Below are 22,127 nucleotides of genomic sequence, written 5' to 3'. Positions count from 1 at the left end.
TTCTAATCCTTTAATCAATTTTTTTCCTGGAGCCCCTGTAATTTATCAATGACCTTTCAACAGCGAGACACCCCCAAGTGAACACAGCATCCCAAAGCCTCTCCACCACCACAGCAGCACCACTACTGCCCAACCTGGGCAGTGACAGCCCGGGTGCCTGGCACCAACCATCCTTACAGCCCTCAAAGCATGCAGCCAGCAGCCCTGGGTGCAAACAGTCCCTTGTGGCAGCTTCACAAGCATCCTCTCATTTTCTTCCATTGGAGAACAAATAAGAAGAAATTACTTTGCAGATTTTTTTTTTTTGCCAAATACAACTTTTTTTTCTGCTCTCCACTCCAGAGCAGCCTAACTGTGTTGCTCATACTGAGATGAATGGCTACAAATTAGGAACACACCCCAAGACCCAGGGATTGGGGTTCATTTTCCTCTTCAGAAAGGAGGAGTTTTGCAGGGAAGCCAGGGCTTTCTTCTTGTGCCTTTTTTCCCCACTCTCCAAGGTCAAACAGTCCTGGACTCTCAATAAACCATCGTAGGGGCTCCAGAGGATTTCAGGAGGTATTTGATCGGATTTCTGCAGGCTTGAAGCATGACTTCACAGGTACAGGGGAAAAATACCCAAGAGCTTTGGAAGGAAACATTATTAGAGTCACTGAAGGATTTTTCTGCACTCTCTGAAGCGTTGCACAGAAAACTGCAGAATAGCAAGTCCTGTGCTTTGGACCTGGCTCTGAGATTGGCACAGAGCCTGTGGCAGAAGGATGCTGTGTTGTCTCTGCCCTGCCATGGATGGGGCATGCAGTGTTGTTCCTTGCACTGCAAATGCCCCATGTGGCAGGGACAAGCCTCCTCTCAACACCATGGGGTGGCTCAGCATCCTCCTGAGATCAAGGGATACGTCCAAGGGTAAGGACTTGGCTGTGGGTAAGAGCTGCAAGGAGGTGATGGGGAGAAACAAATGGGTTAGGGCAGTCCTGGATTTACCTAAATACTTTGCCATCCACTCCAGGAGGGGAGAAAGCAACTCTGGTTGGGTTAATGCCAATACAGCTGGGTCTGTCCCATGTGTATATGGCACCAAGAGCTTGGGGAGGAAGATAGCACATCTGGTGTTAGGTGGGTTATTCAGATGAACCTGTGGGGTGAAGCCCGGTACAGGAGGATCTGGGGTTTTATCTGCGAAAGGGAGGTGCTGGAGGCACAGTTTGGTACCTGCCTCACGCCCCATAATTGCATACGGACATCTTCCAAGAGTGGCTCCCACAGCATCCGTGGTGTAATGGCAAAGCAGCTCAGCCACGGCCCGGCATAATGAGATGCAAATGAATTTTGAGATCATAGCACACACACACGTCTCAGTGGCTGCATCTCCTGCTTTCTGCACTAATATGGGCTGGAAAGAGCTGGGGAAAGACCCAGAGGACAGAAGCATGGTCTTTGTCTCTCCTCCCCATCCCGATGCTTTACTTGGACTCTTGGGGAAGTCTGTAGCTTGAATGCAGCCCTTGATGTGAGCCAAATGGGTTGCAAATGTATTGGCATGAGCTGTGTCATCTGTAGCGGTTAATAGGATCCATTTTCCAAGGAAGGGGAAAGAAAGGGAAGAAGAGGAGGGGAAAGCTTAAGTCTGTAAAACAAACGTCCATCACTCCTTCTGAAGCGCTAAATCCGTGGCAATAGATTATATATGAAAGGTTGGTCTAGAGCAATAATCTGTCAGGGCTTCTCACAACAATGCAGCTGGATTCAGATGTCAAACTGAAATACTTAGCACTTAATACCCTCAAAGCCTTGTGCAAAGAATGGATGCGATGCTGGCCCGGTGGGGTTATCAGGAGATTTGTCTCTGATTTCACTGGCAACAGCCCCATTAACACACTGATTTTCAGGAGAGAGTAGGGGACCACCCTGCCTGGTGGCACCTACACCACGACCGCGCTGCTTCTTCCCATCCAGCACCTGGAAGCTGGATAGAAGTGATGGATGGAGAAAAGCCACCTGAGGAAATGGAGGGGCCGAGCAGCTGAGGTATGGCCGTGAGTGACAGAGTGACCTCTCCACCCCACGGGCATCACCCCAAAGGGGGTGCTCCAGCCCTGTCCTCCCTCCTTGCCCGCCCGCCTTCCCCTCTGCCCCAGCAGATGTTCTGGGTCCTGTTCCCCGGGACGGATCCCGGCTTGATTTATTACTGGACGTGACTTCTGGAGTTCGTCAAAGGCACCCACCCCCCCTTCCCCTGCCTTTCTCCACACCCTTCCCATTTTGTTTTACGTTCACTTTGTGGTCTCCCCACCATAGCTTGCAATAAACAGAAACTCATTTCCAATATAAACAACTGCACACTCTGCCCCAGCAAGCCGCACGACCCTGCCTCTCCAGCTCCCCACCCCGCACTGCTTCAGGCTCTGGGAAAACTGTTGTTCCTTCTGTTTTTTTTCACTCCCCACCCTCCTGGCCCATTGAATTTTTTTTTCCCCGAGATTTATAACGTGCCAGCCGGAGTCGGAATGGTCAGTCCTGCTCTACGTCACGTACGTGCTATTAAAGGTAACTCTATCGCTACGTTTTGGTAAGGAAAGCCACCTGAAATCCCTGTGCAGAGCACACAGCAAAGAGCTGGAGATGGGAGGAAGGCTCTGCTGGAGGCAGAGATGGAGGTGTTGTCCTGAGAACAGGCAAAAGCCTCCTGAGATGGGAGATGCTTCGTAAGGCACAAAACAGGGTTGAATTTAGGAACGTGGGATGGTAGGCGCTGGGATGTGTGGGGATGCCATACACTGGGGCCAGGCTGTGCTCAAAGCAGACTGCAACTGCAGAGCTCATTCCCCTGCACAGCTTTAATGTGATGACCCTGTGCTGACCACTCCAGTCACTCCTCTTCATGGGACACACGACAGCCTGCAGCAGTTTTATGACTGTACAGGAGTGCTCCTTAACTTTGCCAATTTGATGCCCATTAAACACCTTCACTGCCCAGGGCAGGCACAATGTGCAAACCCAGCATGGCACCAGTACTGCAGGTGAAAAACATGGGCTGGACTCAACCCTCCTGACCCTCCAATAATAGAGGCAATCAAGGAAAAGCTGAAAATCACTGATACATGGGTAAATGAAAATGAGGAGGATCTCACCAAAGAATCCACTGGATTCCATTATACTGGAGAAATTTACATCAGGGCTGAGCCTTCTCCTTGCTGCTCTGCTGCCCTTTGGTGAGGTGCATGGGCCACGCAGCAGGGTGGGTGACGTACCAAAGAGATGCACACACTTGCCCCTGCCACAGCATGAAGATGCTCAGGTCAGTCACTGGGACAAACCAGTCCAGGACCACCATTTTTTCAGGAGCTAAACATTTAATTCCAGGAATGGAGCTGGTCAAAGCAGCCTATAGTTTCATTTCTGCTGGGAAATTAAAACAAATGAGGAAATGAGGTGACTTAGTGGTAATCTGAATCCAAGAGGTTTGGCTGGAGAGTATCCCAGCACTGCAAACTCCATGAAGTGCTGGTAACACCTACCCACGCTGCAGATGCTGCCTGACACCAGGCTCATGGCACTGCCTGCTGGGACTCGCTGATAGCAGGGCTTGTGCAGACCCAGACAGTTGGGTTTTGGCTCCTTCTTCTGTTTCTTGGTTGGTTTTGCCATATTTGAGGCTTTTGAAGTTGGAACGAACAGCTTGAGGTGTCCGCGGAGCACCAGGTCTCCTTCCCCAGGCTGCAAAATGCTCACCTGCTGCTCAGGCAGCACCTCCTCTATGGGAAGGTTGTGGTATTTGGGGAAAAAAAACAAGAGCAGCCACTTCATTCATGGGGATGTCAAAGCTGTGTGCAAGTGGAGGCTGAGGTACTGTGGTGCCTCGCAAAGCACCAGGCACCTCCCAGCCACAGCTCACGCAGTTTGCCCACTCCTAGTAGGGGCAAAATTCGCAGCTAATAGCAGGCAGAGAGGGGGGCTGCCCATCTTCTCCGTTCTGCAATCCTCCTGAGACAGTCCCACTGTAGCTGTGTCTCCGCTCACCCACTGCAATGCAGCCCGAGTGCTCCGGGCGAGCCTTGCACACAATGCAGGCTGCCGGGTGCAGGCGCCAGGCTGCTGGAGGCATCCTCGCAGAGGGAGCTGCTCCAGGCGCTCTGAGCAGGGTTGTGCTGGGTGACAGAGGTCTGGCAATGCACAGCAATGTCGGCGTGGCCATGCTGAAGGGCACTGGAGGCTTCCTCTGCAAGATGCCAGATTCCTATGCACAGCGACTCCGAAACACACACAAAAAACTTCAAGCAGAAATATTATTTGAGTGGAGAAGCACTTCTGCTGCGTGCTCAGACTCATTTTATCTCCATGGCTTAGCTGTTATCTTGCATCACATCCCCTGTAGCTACAAGCAGGGCACAACATGACCCCGTATCCTGGTGAGAGCAGTTGGTGTTGCAGCTGGGCTGTACCACGAGACTACAAATGGCTACAAGGAGCTGTGCAGGTCTGCTGGCTGTCCTATCAATAAATCCATAACCATGGATTAACTGGCTGCAGAGAGAGCTGGTGGCATTTCATCAGCCCTTCACACCCCACTGATAAAGGGACTCTTGGTATGAAGGGTGGCCAAGAAACCACTCTTCCCCTTTCCCATGGATGAGTGGCTGAAGCTGTTCCCAGCCGGATGAAGCCCCTTAGCCTCTGCTTCATCCCTCAAACTGAGCATCTTCCGCATAGTTAATCATAGCAAGCGCATAGGCTGGAGGCAGCCGGGGCCACTGAAGCCCCATGCTGCTCAGCGACCCTAGGGAGGAATGTGCCTGACTCACAGCATGGGAATCCGACCTCCACCACGGCCCTGTCGCTTGCTGAGATCACGGACATCCATCTCCTGGCTCCACAACTCCTGGCAGTGCTGGAAATGGTCCGGCTTGTCCTCTGCTCACAGTGAGTTGGTCTCCAACCTCACTGCAGTGATGATCTGCTTGCACCCCGCTGTGTGGTGCACACCCAGCTCAGCACCTGCATCCTGGTCCCCATCCCTGCTCCCACAGGCACCAATCCTGGCTCTCTCCAGCATCATTTTGGCACCTGGAAAATGCTCCAGGTGTGCCAGTATTGCCACTTGGCTACCTCTGATCCTCCTTCAAGTGACCCATGGAGTCCTGGTAGAGCTGCTATTCCAGTGCTCTTTATTTAAATCAGTATCTTTTATGTAGTATCTCTCTCCTCTCCCAGGATGGCTTTAGCTGCACCCGGGTTTGCACTGCTCTGCACATGCCCAGGGGCATCACTCTCCATCCATCTCCAGCTCTCCACACGCATCCCCTGATCTCAGTGGCTTTGCTGGGTTTCAGAGCACCAGTGGGGAAGGTTAGAGTTGCCCAGGCACAACATCTGGTGGTGAAGCTCTTCTCATTCTGCCATGCACCCAGTGTGGCTGATGGCCTGGCCCCAGTCTTGGTTACCAATCTCTGACACCACACAGCTTATTCCTCCTCAACCTGAGAGAGCTGCTGCTCACGCAGCAGCAGAATTGGTTGCAGGAATAAAATGTGAAGCATTTCTGCAGATCCAAGGGGCTGATTCCTCCTTGACTCCAGGTCACAGGGTGCAACTCAGCCCCTCCACTACTTGCAAATATCTGCCACACTTCCAGCTTGTATTTAAGCTTCCAGACACCATGATGGGAGGAGAAACCTCTTTAAAAGCCTGATTTCCAATAGGTATTGCAACAGCAAATCCCCAAATGTTCTCACTTCATGACAAGTTTTCGATCAGATGTGTGGCTTTGAACCCCACCTCTGCAACCCTTCTCATTACCAGTGGCACACCCTGCATTGGCAATTTTGGCTTTTCAATGCTGTGTGCATCTCTGGGGAGAGCAGAGGTTTGTCTGTTTGGCATTTCTCATAGCAGAGCATGGAAGGAGCCTGGGTCACTTGGTCTCCTGAGTCAGCAGAAAGGGGCAGGGTAAAGCCCCCAGAGACAGTGAACTTCTGCTAAAAGCACAGTGCTGAAGAAACATCCTGCTTTCCCGATATCTCTGAATTTTCAAGAAAAAATCTTTTCCTGGTCATTAATGAGGATGTTTTCCAGTCAGAGCTAGAAGGTTTGGAGCTCCTTCCCAGTACAAGCAGAGCCTGGTGTGACAGCCCCAAGGGTGACAGCCCCAAGATAACAACCACAAAGGTGACAACCCCATGGGTGACAGTCCTGGGGCTGAGGCCAGCAGCGCTGGCTTCCCCCAGGACAGTCAAAGCCAAAACCAACAGAGAAAAGAGCGAGGCATAAACTTGTCATTGGCATGGCACATCAGCACATTATGGATTTCCCATTTCAAAATAATGGATCCAAACTTGTGCTGCCGCCCAGCCTCCAGAAGGGCAGCACTGCTCCTGCCCATAGATAATGTTTGATGAAACCGAGTTAGTAGCGTTTTTATCTGTCAATTAGGAACCATGAAACAGTTATTAAATAGAGTCAGAGCCCTCCTTGCTGCTCTCCTGGGCAGCGCAGGAGACACATAACAGCCTGTAATGAAGCATTAAGCAGCAGCAGTTTTGTTTCTGATAGGATTGGAAATGATAAGGCAGAGAGGCATGGCCAAACGGGGGGAGCGGTCCCCGGCTCAGTGGCCACATACCAGCAGCTGCTGCAGGGAACATCAAGGCTGAAATTTCTCCCCACTTCCCCCAGAAGAGGTCTCAGCAGGATCACTGCCTTGCTGCATTTGCTCCCTCAGCCCAGGGATGGGTTGCCTGTGGGGATGGAGATAACACCAGCACATGCTGCTGCTGGAGGTCACTCACCGCAGTGGATGCTGTCACAGCCCTCTGGTCACAGGTGCAATTCCCTACAGCATCCCTCAGGATGCTGGAACAGCCTGGGGATGAAGCACTACCCCAGCCTAGGTTGGGATGTGAATCAGAATATTTACCTGCCCTCAGGATTTATCACAGGGTAAGGCACAGTGGGGTGGTGACCCCACAGGAGGAGATATTTAGGGAAAGAAAAGGATGGAGAAGGAGGACTTAGGGAAGGAGAAGGAGCAATATGGCAGGGGCAGAGAGGAATGGACCTGGTGCGTGGGGATTCACTGTCACCTGCCCATCGCTGGCCAAGCTCCTGCAGGGAAACCCAGAGGCAGCACTGCTTGCAGCCAAGGGAACACCTGAACTGGGATGGAGCAAACCCTAACCCTAACCCACGTCTCCGCTTCAAGGAACACCATGCATCCAGCCACGCCAAAGGGGTTCACACACTCGTGTCTGCTTTGCTTCCAAAGGAAACACAACGGCAGCATTGTTTTCACTGCTGGCGTTTTTAAGGGAAAGGCCAAGTTTCCAGGGCTTTCCCTTTAGGAGCTCCCTTTGATTTCATTAAAACACAGATCTCTTAAAACAAGAATAAATCAACTGAAATCATGAACCCAAGTGTTTAATTCTCTAACTTTCCAATTCATTAAAAATGTTCATCTGATTGATTTCTGGAACATTTTTCCAAAGTTGGCATTGAACCACCAAACCCATTTGTTCCACCTTTCCTCCTGATGGAAAAAACATCAGGAATTCCTGACTCCCAAAAATTAGTGCAGCAAGGGTGCCCACCAGCTCCTTATCCACATACCAGCCTTCAGGCAGCAGCAGACAAATGCACTACAGTGAGTTACGCTGCCTTATTGCAAGCCAACAACATCCATGCCTCTTTTCATGGGATCTTGCAGAGTTTTGGTGTTTGCAAGCTCCTGGACAAGCTGCACCACTGGACCTGAGCCTACAGTCACAGCATCCCCATGGTATGGTCTGCACCATCTGATCTTGAAGCTGAGCCCTCTCCTCTCAGCTGTGCAGAAATGCCATTGAGACCTCAGCCCTACAGAGACCAGAGTTTGGAGCAACGTAGCTATAGTTACAATATATCCCAAATGCAGCTGGGAGAGGGACATGGAGGGTACTCCTCAGGGAGGGTGGGCTTTGGGGATACCTTCTTGCATGGAGCATTCCCATGCACTTTCTTCTAGATTGGGAACGTGGCTGCGTGCCCAGCACAGGGCTCTGCTCAGCACGTGTGGTGTGCTGGGGAAGGACAGACACAGCAGAGATGAGGGATGCACTGGCTCCTGCTTGCGGTCCTCGGGGCAGGGGGAAGGCAGCCAAACCCTCTCCATGGCACCTCCCTGAAATTTGCCTGACAACAAGTTCTCAGGGATTAGCAGCGGCCATATCCCGGTGAGAACAATATTAAGGGATTATGAGATTAGAAATACCATTTATGCCGAGAGGAATAACTCTAATTCTTATCTGATTGTCTACAGATGTCAGCAATCAAAGCACCTCTTTCATGCAAAGCAGGGAGTGCTGGGGAGCGGGAGGTGACTAGGGCTTGGCCCCTCTGAGCCAGAGGAGAGCCAGCTCCTCCTGCCAACGTGGATTTAGTTTCCTTCCAGGAGAAAAAATGCGCAGCAGCAGGCTGCATTTACCTCCTCCTGTGTCCCTGCCACGCTGCCCATTCCGTGCAAGCTCCTGGGGAGGTGACACTGCCTATGGACAATGCCAACTCCAAGTCCCCAGCTCAGCCACAGGGCATCCCACCCAACCTGCTGCCTTGCACTAATCCCTCTCGCCTTGTGCTGCATCCTTCTGCACAGCATCCACCACTTTGGATAAGCACATGGGGTGTGTGGCGTCCAGTGGGTGATGCACGCCTGCACCCTCAGGGCTGCCTTTGTCCCATCCCATACAGTGATGTGCAGCACCCTCCAACTGTCCCAGAGCCCACCTCCAACCACCGAATGCCTGAGTCACATTATCAGGGCACCAATCAGCAGAAAAGTGTCCATGAAGCTAAATCTGCAAGACAGGGATATGCACCACCTTCCTTAACTCACAGGCTTGAAGGCCACGGGAGAAAATTAGTTCATCTCACCTGACCTCCTGGGTTGCACAGGCCATTACATCCCTCTGTTACCCGTCCATTGAGCCCAATAACTCGTGTTTGACTGAATCATCCTTCAGAGAGGCAGCCAGCCTTGCTCTGCAGATAACAAGCAGCAGAGGAGCCACCACGGCTTTTGGCAGTTTGTTCCAATGCTTAATCATTTTTTCTATTAAAAATATAAGCCTCATTTCTAATTTGAATGTGGCTATGCTCAGCTTCCAGTCACTGGCTCTAGTTATGGCTTTGCTTGCTAGTTTAGTACCCGGTGTCTTCTCTGCTTGGAGGCAATTACCAGCCAGAGTCAGGGCATCTTTCCAGCTCCTTTTGAAGCCACCAAGCAGACTATTTTAAGTTTCCTTCCTTACAGAAGCTCCCCCTGCTCCCTTTGCATCTTTCTGCACCTTCTCTGGTTTTCCAAGGTCCTCCTTACTCACTACAGAACAGAAGAAAAGAGAACAGTTCAGTTATAAGGGACCTTCACATATCAACTAGTGCAACTGCAACAGACTGCAATGATGTCCCAAATCTGATCTGCAACGAGGTAAAATTGCCTCCTCCTCACACACACACAGTGTTTGGTGGAGTTGGCACTGCCTTGGCTCTGTGTGCAGCCCCAGACTGCTCTGTCCCAATGCAATCTCATAGTTTGTGCTGTCTCTATCCTGGCACCCTTCTGTAAGAGATACCTTCTTTGCTATCTGCAATTTTGCTTTTTTTCATCATAATTAAGCCCTTGGGTTCCATTTGCCCCCAACATTTATCCCTGAACCCCAGATGCTAGAAATGGGGAAGTAAGGGAAGGGAATACAGCAAAGTTACACCCGCACAAACCATAAGTCAAAGCAGGTGATGGGCTTCTTAATGCCACTGAAGAAGCCCACCACCCTTTTTCTAAGCAGAACTCTGCACAGACGAACATAGCAGTCAGTGACAGCCCTAGAGAGGCTGCAAATGCAGTGCTGCCCACAAGGACAAAAATCATGCCCACAAACACCGCCTTTTCAGATAAAAAAGTGTGTGTTGGTTCCTCTACCTGGAAGTGATGAGACTGTTGCTGGTGTGCAAGAGTCAAATCAGAATAGCACAGGGGTCTGTGGGACTTGCTACCTCTCTTCACACTCTCTTCTCCAGGAAGGATGCAAGGATCTGACATGGGACCTTCACCATTTTTGTCCAGTGCAGTACTTGAGCTGGAGTTACAGAAAATCCCTCTTTGCGGGTCTATCTCCCTGCTGCAGACATAGCAAAAGTGACACGAAGGAGCTCACTCCACTTCAGTGCTTCTTACCCCAGCTGCAAATTCCTTTTCTGCTTGCACACACTGCATTTTCTTTGCAAAAAAAAGCAGTGATGGTGCAGGAGGATGCAGCCCGGAGCAGACCCCCATGACACGCACCCTGCTCCAGAGTGCTCTACGTGCTGCAGGTGCTCTCCTTGGGCAGGCTGGGGAGCCCCACATGGGGCTTTGCTCTGAAGCAAAGCTGGAGGAAACCCCACGCACCTGTGCCCAGGCTGTTTATGTTGGAGCCTGTGCAGGCTGGAGCTGCAGATGATTTGGAGACCTGCCTCTGTGCAAGAGCAGCAGACCAGCAGCTGTGCTGAGAGCCCTGGTGGGCTCCTTCCTGCAGGGAGCCTGGCCAGAGTGAACACCACCCACACACTTGATAGCACCATGAAAAGAGTCCAGCCCCTGTCCTTGAGACCCTCGTGCCACCCCACAGACCACTCCATGCAGGGCTTCTGCAGTTGTGCCAATCCTGGCATTGTGCAAAACATGCAGACGTGGTTGGTGCCTTCCTGCACTGCTGCTGGAACCCCCAGGGGTCCCGAAGGCAGAGGGGGGCTCCTGCTTGGATCAGAGTGATTGGGAATTTCTGCAAAGAGCAGAAGGGGAGCAAAAGTAAAGCTGCAGCCGTGCTCAGCTCCAAACCCCCAGGATGAGCAAAGAGAGAGCAGAGCTCCTGCATTCCACTGCGTGCAGGCAAGGGAGGAAGGAGTCAAAGGACAAAGCCTTTGCAGAAAGCGAATGCACCTGGATGGAGAACTGGGGAAGCCAGGGATGGACGGGTGAGTGGCTGTGGCAAGAAAAATACAAGAGGTGCTGATTCTGGGTACAGACAGCAGCTTCTCTCTCCTCTCCCTGTACACCTGAGCTCAGCTGTGCAAGAAATCAAGCATCTCCCACAGATGCTACTCACTCTACCCCTTCTATCTCTGGGCTTGGACAAGTGGCCCCTGCACCACCACTGGCTGCTGAACGCAGTAGCCAGTGAGCCAGCGAGAGGGGGCAAACATCACTGTGGTATTCACAAGCTGTGCATGGCTCCTGTCGATGCAGAGGAGATCATTCTGGAGAGAAAACAAGCAGCCATCACTGCAGGGACCGTATCATAAAACATTCTAATATGGCATTTTGCTTCCCTCTCCCCACCGTCCCAACTCGAGCAAACAGTCTTGTTTAGTTGGCAGCAAACAATAAAGACCCCCAGGGAACAGGGGAGGGGGAGAAAAGGGACATCTGTTTAGAGCATTTCTACTGCACGGCTCTCCCAGGCTATTTCTATCTCTTCTTGTCAAAATTTATCAACTGCGTAATTGTTTAAACAGCATTAAAGTGCTTGGAGCAAGAGCAACTGGAAATTGTCCTGCAGTTGCCTCTGGTACCAATGCTGACAGCTCGGGAGGGGACAGAGAGTGAAGGGATCCACCGGGCATGGGAACCCTCTGACTCCTTTTCCGGGGGGGTGGGACACCACCCTGTCCTGCGAACAGTAGGAAAATAATCTCACTTCACTCCCTGCTCTACTTTCCAGACCCACAACTCTTCTCTCTCTCCTCTCCTCCCCTCCCTGACCACGCAGACCTGCTGCTGTTAGCACACATTTAGTTCTTTTAAATTATTCACAGCGGGTGCACCAGCTCGGGAAACCATCATTAACGACAATGTCTTTCATGCTGAAGTACATCGGGTGCTGGAACCTCACTGTTGCCCAGCTGCCACCACCAGGGATAGAAGGATGGAGAAGCACTGACAGACGGGAAAAATAAGGGTTTATTGTCACCTTCACTCCTTTGGAATCTGTTCGGTAGTGTTGTCACCCCTCCTCCTGACAAGCTTTGGGGAAGGCAGAGGTCCCCACTAAGGGGTCTTTGCACCATGGGTCCCCGCAGACGTGTCCTACAGAGCAGAGACAGGCAGCAGCCACATCCTGGTCCTTCCCCTCCATCACCTCCCAGAGCTGAGGACCCACCACGGGCAGGCAGCAGGAAGCTCGCACTAAATATTTTGACAAGGGGCACTTAGGAGAGGCCAAGACAAAATCCTTCCTGGTGTAAGCAGAGCCCAGTGCCGCCAGCGCATGTCCCCCAGCACGCACAGCCCCGGCCCGCAGCCACTGTGCCCTGGCCAAGGGGAGGGAGGCTCTGTTCCTCCGGCACCGCACATCCTTCATTCCTGGCACTGAGGAACAGGGGCTTCGGGAAGCTGTTTAGACTGGACTTGGGCTTTGCTAATTACCAGGCTGTTTTTGTCATGTTAACAAGGAATAAACAAACCTCAAAAGAGCGGAGGAGGCTGTAACATGGGACACTGGCATGGCACAGTCCCCAGAACCCAGCCGTGCCATATGGGGATGGTGCCCCAAAGCTCTTCTTCCTCTTCTCCTCTCACCCCATCCCAGGGAAAAGGGGGTGCTGTGAGGGAGAAGCAGTCTGGGAGCAGATGGCATCAAGCAGAGGATGGGCAGCGAAACATCCGAAGTCAAAATGACCCAGTGATAGGAGCTCCCAGGAGAAGTGATGGCTCCTCTGTGACCTTGTGACATGGGATGCTCCTGCATGACTCAGGCTCAGGGCACAGCCCTCCATCACCACCAAGCTGCCATGAGCTCATGGGTCCCTACGGTCAAGCATGGGGCCAGGTCCCTTTGGATCCTGGGGACCCAGGACCCCGCATGTGCCAAACTCTTCCCTGCTCTGGGGCAGACCTACAGGCTCTGCGAGACCACGCTGCAGCACCTAATAAATGCCACGTGCCGCTGAGCCCCTCCGCCCCCAGCTCCCATGAGTGCAGGGGGGCCGCCGGGGTGGGAGAGGGGATATTTTTATTGTTTCTGACACCGGCTGCCCCAGATTATCATATTTTATGCGGCGAGCCAAAGAAGCATCACTCTGCTATGCTGCAGCTGGGCAGGCTGCCGAGCACGGCGCAGGGAAGGACGGGAGAAGGCAGAGGGGTGCGGGCGCGTGCAATGCATGGGTGTGAGCATGCAAATGTACGTGCGTGTGCACATAGGGCCTGAGGGCTCAGCTTCATCCATCCTCTCCCATGGGGCCACCGCAGAAAGATTGCCTGCTGCCACTGAAAGTGTTTTGTTTTTCTAGCCCAGCTCCTAATTCAATTAGCACTAATTGCATTTGAGAGCGTGGTTGGGCTTTTTGGTGGGGTATTTTTTGGCCTGTCGCTTAAAAAGCTGGGATGGTAACTTGAATATCATACCCATCTTGTCCTCGGGCCAAGACTCAAAATCAGGGTGCAGGCAGCAAAGATCTTCCATTGAGTTTTCCCATCCATGAGCAAGCAGCAAAGCAGGGCATGTGGAGAGCCTGCACGGCCCATGAAATGAAGCTGCATTTCTATTAATGAGGCACTCCTGCAATCTGATCAGCCCCATGTGCTATCATGGAATGTTAGAATCAGAGAATGGCTTGGGTTGGAAGGGATCTTAAAGCCCTCCCACTCCCAACCCCTGCCGTGGGCTGGTTGTCCCATACCAGTACAGGCTGCCCAGGGCCCCATTTGTGGGGGGCCTTGAACGCCTCCAGGGATGGGGCAGTGGCTCTTTGCCCACCTGTGCATCCCCCAGTGCAATCGACTTTTACAGAAAAACCTACAGCCAAAGGCTGACAGATTCTGGGTGCATCTCCTGATGCTGGAACATGAGCAGCCACATGCTTTGATTTATTAGTGCTATCCTCAGTGTGGTTTTGCTCCAGGTCAATGCATTTCTGCCCGAGTGTAGCCAAATGAGTGATGTTCTCATGGGACAGAAGGGATGTGGGTGCCTGGTTTGGAAGGAGAGAAGGACGGAGTGCTGGCGCTGCCAGCTGGCCCTGGTGCCCGGCAGCAGCCACCGCCGTGTTTAGCTTGCTGCTCTTGAAATAGCCTCAAGTTTACACAGCCACGGGAAAGAATTGGCTAAATTCATGGGGGAAAAATCCATCAAAAAGTCTTTTAGAAAAAAACAATCCCTATGTCACAGATCGCTGGACACAAGGAGGAAAATATTTGCACACGCTGACCCTACATCAGCGGGAGCACCGGGCTGACCCCATGCACCTTCACACGGGTGGCTGGGGGCGTGGGTGCACAATCAGTGCAATTTTTCTTACCAAATCAACCCCCAGAGGAGGCTGGGCAGACAGCCACCTCATGGAGTCAGTGCACATTGTGGGATGCTCACACCTGCCTGCTGCTCCGTCCTGAGCTGGGGAACCAGAGACGAATGTGGCACATTGTGAGATCCTTACCTCCTTTGTTTCTTCATTTTGGATGGGTGAAGGAAAAAAAAAAAAAAACGTTATGCAAAAAAAAAAAAAAAAAAAGAAGCATACTGCAGTCCAATCCTCCAGTCGCAGCTGGAGCCCAGCTGGGAGGAAAGGGACTTCTAAGGCAGAGAGAAGGGAGGCTCTGATTATTTATTAGTGGCCGATGTTTGATCGCTCACTAATCAGGCCAGAGAACACACTCAGGCTCTCTCGGCCTCCCTGCTCACATGTGGTTCCTGTTGCTTTGCCCTGTCCTCCCCCCCCCCCCGCTCTGGTTTTGCTTTGTTTGTTTTTCTGTTAATTTGGTTGTTTTTCCATGTCGTTTTCTGTCAAACCGCATGTTTTTTCCCTTTCTCTCGCCAGCCACTGCAGTGATAGACACAGGAGGAAGGAAGCCAGCCTGGAGCCTGCCCATCTCCCATCGCTGCGGGCAGGATCTGGGCTGGCATGTGGCCGCACATCCCCATCCCACCACAGCCAACATCCCAATTTGCACCCCTGCCACAGGGAATTTGTCAGCGATGGGGCGAGCAGGGCACTCCAGCATCCCAGGGCAGAGGGGCGAGAGGGGTGCAAATGCCATCAGGCAGGGCACAGAGACAAGCAGGTTAGATGGGAGCGGAAGGACGGACTCCCGCCCGGCTGCTGCCTCCCTCCCCTGCCTGCACACAAGGCCTCCCTGCTCCCATGTGCGCTCTCCGGCTTCTGGCAGCCTCTCCACCGTGCGTTTCCACTCCTCTCTGGCCCATTAGCAGTATTTTTATAACATTCTGTAATGCACGGAGCCGTGTGCCAAACCTCAAGAGCGCATTATTTCCCAACGTCTTTGTTACATCCATCCATGGGCCCTCAGGCCACGCGTTTCCAAATGCTGCAGCTCACGAGGGTAGCCGGGAGCCCGGTACCCAGAACCCTGCAAAGCCCACGGCCCCATTGCCCACTGCTTCCAGCCATGCTCAGACACCCACCATGCTCCAGGCTACGGGGAAGACTATTGTGGTTGACTTCCTATGGCTCACCCCACGCTCAGTTGCCACCACTTGATGAAAGGCTGAAAAGCTACACATCGTTGCCCAAAGTTCTCTGGAAGAAGCTGTTCCGGAGAAGTGCCACTGTCCCCCAGATGTTGTGTGCCTAGTGGATGGGACTCACCGGTATAAGCATGCCTGTGGGTCCTTCCTGCCCTCCCAAGTGGGCTCCCCACGTCTCAGTCACGCCATTCCTGGACACACACTGTCCCCACTGCCTGTGTGCCAGCATCCCGATGTCTGCAGCCATGGGGCAGCCAGGCTATCCCCAACCATCTGCACTCCACTGGGTGCTGCCAAGATCCTGGCCACATTCCCCATGACTTGGATCTAGATATCAAATCCCACCCTGAGGACCAGTCCATGAAAGCACATCAGTGAGCCACCTTCATGTGCTTTGTGCCTTTTGCCCCACTTGCATTCTGGCCCTTCCAGCATGAAACCCTCACCCCAGATACCCCGGGGTCACCCCACAGCCATGTCCCACCCATGCTCCCTCCTCCTCCTGGTCCAGTGCCACTATGGAAAACATCACAGCGCGGTCCGAAGGCTGATGCCGCAGCTCCCCCATCCCTCCCAGCAGCTCCCCTTTCAGCACAATCTGATCCCCTTTAGCCATTTCCTAAGCCATGTTCCAACTCCCATACTAATCCACATTTTCTCTGGTTTAACTCATAATTTCCCACGTGGCATCATAACAAAATACTTCACTGAAGTCAAGATAGATTACATCGGCTGTGTTTCTGGGCCTAGGAAATCAGTTCCCTTATCAAAGAGAGCTATCAGGTTAATCTGCCATGATATATTGTTGGCAAGCCTCCGTTTTATTTTCTCCCATTTTCCATTTGTCTCCATCTCTTTAATTGTTCCTTCTCCTAAGCACACCCTGTGATGCTGTGGTTGGGATTTCTACTTCTCCCAAGCACAGGAGACATGCCGCCTTTCCCTGTGTTCCCATTGGGTACCACCAATGACAGCCTCAGACACTAACAAAACTGGCTAATGACCACCTTCAGGTTTTCTCCTTTTTCCCCAGCATCGCTCAGGACCACACTCTACTTCTGTTACCTCTAAGCTCCCCTCCAGCCTCCCTGCACAGCTCATTTCTCTCCTTGCTCTCTCTTTATTCATACAGCTAACACTGCTTCAATTTTGCTGCTCTGCCCTGCTAAAGAAATGAAAATGCAGCCACAGGCCTGTTTTCACTTAACTTCCTATCCAATTTAAATGAGTCCAAGATCCTACAAATCACAGGTTCTCCTTCGTGGTCCTTGCATGCACTCGCTCCACATACTCAGCTGAGCTCAGCAAACATCCCCATGGTTATTAGCTACCATGGGGATGCTGCAAACCATGACTATCTTCTCCAAGGATGCTCCCAAACATGCTCTCTGTAGCACCCTGCACACCTTGGGGTACCAACTGCCCCTGGTGAGGGCAGGAAAGGGGGAGCAGTCGGGGGCCAGGGGCAGCAGGGGTGCTGGGAAAAGAAACTTCACCAAGAACATTAAATTAAATCCAGGCAATTAAATTAATTACCACTAAAAGGGTCTCATCCGATTAGTTTCTTGCATACTTAATTGCATTAACAACACCGGGCACTCATTTATTTATTGCTCATGGTCCCTGTGGTGTCTGAGCGTGCCTTTCGGCTGCCCAGTGCCCAGCGGGGCCAGGAGAGGGCAGTGGACGGGAACACGCCGTAATTGAAAACAGCAGGATTTTGGCTGTAACACTGTGCAGTTCCCATAGGTCCCAGACTGGACTGACAGGGCTTACTACTAGTGAGGTGTTGAGCAGAGGTAGGAGTCACTGCAGAGTCATGGTGATGTCACAGCTGCAGAGGGGATGTTTGGAGACAATGTTCCCCTTGCTAGCTCTAGATTTGGGCTGCAGCCCCTGCCTGGAGTACAGGGTGTTGGTGGCACCACGGTCGTGGACCACCATCTCAGCCCAGTGACATGGCCAAGAGGTCTCTGGCCACACACCTGCCTGCTGCATGCCATTCATTGCCATCCTCTCTGCTTCCACTTGCCTGCTTCTTTCCTTGACATCCAGCTTCTTCCAGCATCCTTGCACTGTGTGCCAGCATCCCTCCCATTAGACACCAGCACCACAAGGTCACTCCATGCAGCGTTCCCAAAACTTGGACCTACTGACGCAGATGGACCTTTCTGCCCAATTTGCAAGGCTTATGCATGACACAGGTAAGCCCTCTGCCTGGCCCATGGTCTACGGTAGAGATGCACCTGCAGGGAGCTGAAGGTGAGACAAGGAGCAGAGAAAGGCTTTGCCGCATCTCCCACCCATGGGAATGGCCACCTACAAAGCACATATTCAGGGTCCTACAACTGGTACCTCTCAGCATCCTCTGCAGCAGCCCCCACTCTGCCACCAGACATGCCAAACACCGCTCCCAGGCACCCCCAGCTCTCAGTTGCAAGTGTGAAAACCACAGTTGCTATCAGCTGTACAAACACTGCAGCCCGCAAAACACACAGCTGCTATCAGCTATCAGCGTGGTGTGAAATATAGCACAGCTCTTATCTCCCGCAGAGAGACCTGTGAATCAGCGCATCTCCCGCTTAAGATATGCAAAATCCTGTGAAATGTGCAGCTGTCCCCCACCACAGCCATGTACAAACCCTTTCCACCTGCAGATGATGTTCCTTCTGCTGTATCACGGCACTGGGCTGGCTGGTGAAGCAACATCCCTCCCGAAATTATTGTATGGGCATCATTACCAGCTTTGACTCAAAGTCTGGGGCTGGAGAGGCTGATTCCAGCATCCTGCTGCTAATATTCATACACTGCTGGTAGGCTGTGTTGCACGGTGCAGCAGGAAACCATATATATGGACAGTATTGGGATTGGCATGGACTGTGTGGTTGTGTCCCCCGTTCCCCACAATGTCACACACCAGGGTGCTCACCTCCCACCCTAAGGTAGGTCTGGTACTTCAGGTGCCAGGAGGAGCCCTCATAGCAGGAGTACTGGCCACTCTGTGTCAGGTCCACATTCTTCAGGATCAGGTAGGACCCATTCAGGTGGGAGTCATCAATGTCGGTGCCATTGGCTGTCCAGGTCACGGCTGCATCCCAGTCCATGGAACCACACTTCATGGTCACGTCGGCGCCTACCCGCTCATACTGGATGTGGCTGTCTGTGGAGGAGAAAAGCAGGTGAGATCAGAGCATGTGGGCTACCTTGGAAACAGGATCTTACATGACCAGCAAGCACGGGAAGGACTGGAGCATGGGCTGACATGATGGCCAGGCAAGTTCACATTCTCCCTTTGGCCCAGATATTGTGACCTTAGACCAGAGTGCTGGAGTGGATCAGCTGGCAAGGACAAACGAACTGGGACTCATTGACCACATCTATCTCACAGAATCAAAGAATCATTAAGGTTGGGAAAGACCTCTAAGATCATTTAGCCCAACCACCAACCCATTACCACCATGCCCACTAACCATGACCCTCAGTGGCACATCTCCACAGTTCTTGAACACACCCAGGGATGGTGACTGCACCATCTCCCTGGGCAGCCTGTTCCAATTCATCACAAGACTTCTGAGAAGAGATTTTCCTAATACGCAACCTGAACCTCACCTGGCACAACTGAAGGCCAATCCCTCTAGTTCTATCACCGTTACCTGGGAGAAGAAGCTGAGCCCACCTTGCCACAGCCTTCTCTCAGGGAGTTGTAAAGACTGATATGGTCTCCGCTGAGCATCCTCTTCTCCACACTGAACAGTATCAGCTCCCTCAGCCGCTCCTCACAAGACTTGTGCTACAGACCCTTCTCTGGACACGCTCCAGAGCCTCAATGTCTTTCTTATAGTGAGAGGCCCAGAACCAAACATAGTACTTGAGGTGTGGCCTCACCAGTGCTGAGGATCACAGGATGCTTTCCTCCCATCTTTACCTTGGATAGGACACATTAGAGCTACCTGTATGGCTCACCAGCCAAACGCCCCACAGCACATCCAGTTGTTTGTGTCAACAAGTCACTGCCACTCCTGCACTCCCGTGTCTCATTGCAAGATGCAAATCAAATACACACACCAGAAATTCCCAGGGGAGAGAGGTGACAGGGCCCCAGGACTTGTCACTAGCAAACTTTGAGTTACTTACTAGCAGAGGTGGGAAGCGGGCAGCTGCCTTCAACTCCCTGCCTAGCAAATGAGGTGGGAGGATTGCAGCTTACCTGTGCCATGCCTTGGAAAGGGACAGCTGCTTGGCACATGCTATGCTGTTTATCTCCCCGCCTCTTTTTTTTCCTCTCTCTACAATAACACGATGCCTTGCTGAGCTGTTTGATTTAGCATCTCATGAGTGTAGCAACACAGCTCATTGGGCACCAGCTGCCTAATTGAATTTTCTCAGGTTTCTGGACAGGAGTTAGAGCCGACATTCATTAATGATGCTTGGCAATTGAATCTTTCCTGTGTTGCTAGACAGGCTGTTCTCCGAGCTGTATGTGGCAAGGATGAAAACATTTTTGTGAATGTATAATGTGGGATGAAGCAGGATGGGGATTGAGCAGGGTGTGAGCATCTCCTTCCAGGTTTCATCAGCCTCTTCAGGTCTCAAAATACTCCTGGGTTTCCAAATAATTTTTGACACAGCAACAGGGCTCCCAGGGAAACCAAGCATCCCTGAACTCAAGGAGAGTCCTCATAAGGATTTATAGCAGCTAAAGGTCAGGAGACCAAAGGTGAGAAGAGGCGGTCAGGCTTGGCCGAGGAAGACGTCACCAGTGAGGTTTGACAGAGCTCAGAGCTGGACCCGAGCTGACCAGCTCACTCATAACTCATGGGCCAAGGCAGTGAGAGCAGACAGCTGAGGCTGTCAGGGCAGCAAAGTTAAAGCTGAGGGCAAAAGCATCCCAAAGGGCATCACAGTACGTGCTGTGTCGATGAAGCAGCTCTCCCTGCACAGTCATGGCTCCAAATTAGCTGCAGCCTCCATGGAAACGTATCTTGGAGTGATCGCGTTCCTGACAACATCAGCTCAGTGGCAATCAAAGACGCAAATGCAACGTTAAGAATTATTAAGAACGGGATTGAGAATGGAAAGCAGCGTACCCTAGAAGCAGCACACAAATCTGTGCCTGCCCCAGTAAGAGCACAGTTCAGATGAAAATGGAGCAGCGGAAGGAAACGTGAGGGAACAAAGGTTGAAAGCAGCTTCTGTGTAAGGGACGGCTTGACAGACTCAATCTCTTCATCCCTGCAATGAGACACTGGTTGGAGGCATGATGGACACCTGAGCGACGCTGACTGACATGAAGAGGATGAATAGAGAAGGACTGCTGGCTCTTTCTCCTAATAAAATAATTAAGGGGCAGCAAATGAAAGCATGGAAAACAAAGCACTTTTTTTTTTGCACAATGTGTGATTAAATTAGAGAAACCCATATCCATCTGTTGCTATGATTGTCAAAATTGGTGGGAAAATAGCAATTAAATGAATCCATAGCGGAGGATTCCACCCATGGTGGAGATGCACCAGCGAGGCTGGCAGCAGCTAACATGCGGAGGGATGGGAGAAGCACTCCAACACTTGTCCTACTCCTTTCTCTCCAGATATCAGCTCCTGTGTCCTGCTGGTAGGTGGAACAGGGGCTGCACAGACCAGTAGTTTGTTTTGAGTGTCTTAGAAAACCTTAATGATAGGCAGAAAGAAGGAAGAGCATCCCAGCTGAGGAGCCTGTGTGAGGAGGGATAGCTCGAATGGGCACAGATAAATGGCCTGATAGGCAGAAGTGTGGAAGGAGATGGATGGGTGGGCAGATAAACGAGCGTGTGCTTGCAGACAGATGGATAGCTGGCTGGATGGGTGCAGCTGGGATGGAGGGAAGCGTGTGAAGAAGAAATGATGGATGACTGTGTAAGTGGATGGATGGATGAGTGTATGTGGGGATGCAGAGACAGGTAGGAGGATGGAGGACTAAGCATATAAGCATCTGGCTGGCTGGCTGTGTGTGTGGATGAAGGGATGAGTGGACAGATGGGTGAATGAATGCATGGGTGGGTGGTTGGAAGGAGGGAGGAAAGGATCACTGAACAGCAGTGGGTGTGCATGTATGGTTGGCTGTTCAAATGGCTGGGCAGATGGATGGATGGACAGATGACTAGGCAGATGGGCAGATGGATAGATATAGATCACAGATCTCCAGTATGAGTCCCAGTATCTCACCCAGGTTCTCCTCTATTATTTTCTTTTGCACAAAGTAAAGACATTTTGCTTTCCTTTTTCCTGCTGTCTCACAAAAGGCCATTGCTCCTCCTGTCCTCACACCCAGAGACCTGCTTGGCAGAGACAGATGCTGAGAGATGCAGCATCACCCACCAGCCTTGCAGGGAGAAAAGCTCATTGCAGCAGTGGGCCAACAAAACTGTCTATCTGGTGTGTAGGAGGAAGGGCTGGGTCAGAGCAAAGCTCTGGAGGTCCCAGCCCTGCCTCTTGGGACTGCGACTGAGGACTTGTCTGTAGCTGGGGATGTCAGGACTAGGCTGGGAAGGGGGGTAAAGGCAACTTGAATTATATCCTATTTGTCCTTAAACACAGCACAAACATGCTGGCATGCATTCAGAAAGGCTGAGGGAGTCTTTCCTGGAAGACAGGTCTTTGA

At 51.9% G+C, this 22,127-nt stretch overlaps 1 protein-coding gene across 7 annotated transcripts in view; it reads right to left on the bottom strand.

Annotated features, from left to right (window-relative positions):
* CNTFR (ciliary neurotrophic factor receptor) overlaps positions 1 to 22,127 on the bottom strand; it is a 174,877-nt gene that overhangs the window by 29,951 nt on the left and 122,799 nt on the right. For all 7 annotated transcript variants that reach the window (XM_021380425.1, XM_021380426.1, XM_021380427.1 and 4 more), the window contains one exon: positions 18,421 to 18,651. In XM_021380425.1, the coding sequence (XP_021236100.1) occupies positions 18,421 to 18,651 (231 nt within the window). The remainder of the gene's footprint in view (positions 1 to 18,420; positions 18,652 to 22,127) is intronic.

The sequence above is a fragment of the Numida meleagris genome, chromosome Z (genome assembly GCF_002078875.1).
Source record: "Numida meleagris isolate 19003 breed g44 Domestic line chromosome Z, NumMel1.0, whole genome shotgun sequence".
NCBI lineage: Eukaryota > Metazoa > Chordata > Aves > Galliformes > Numididae > Numida > Numida meleagris.
This window is presented reverse-complemented; position numbering and strand designations above follow the sequence as displayed.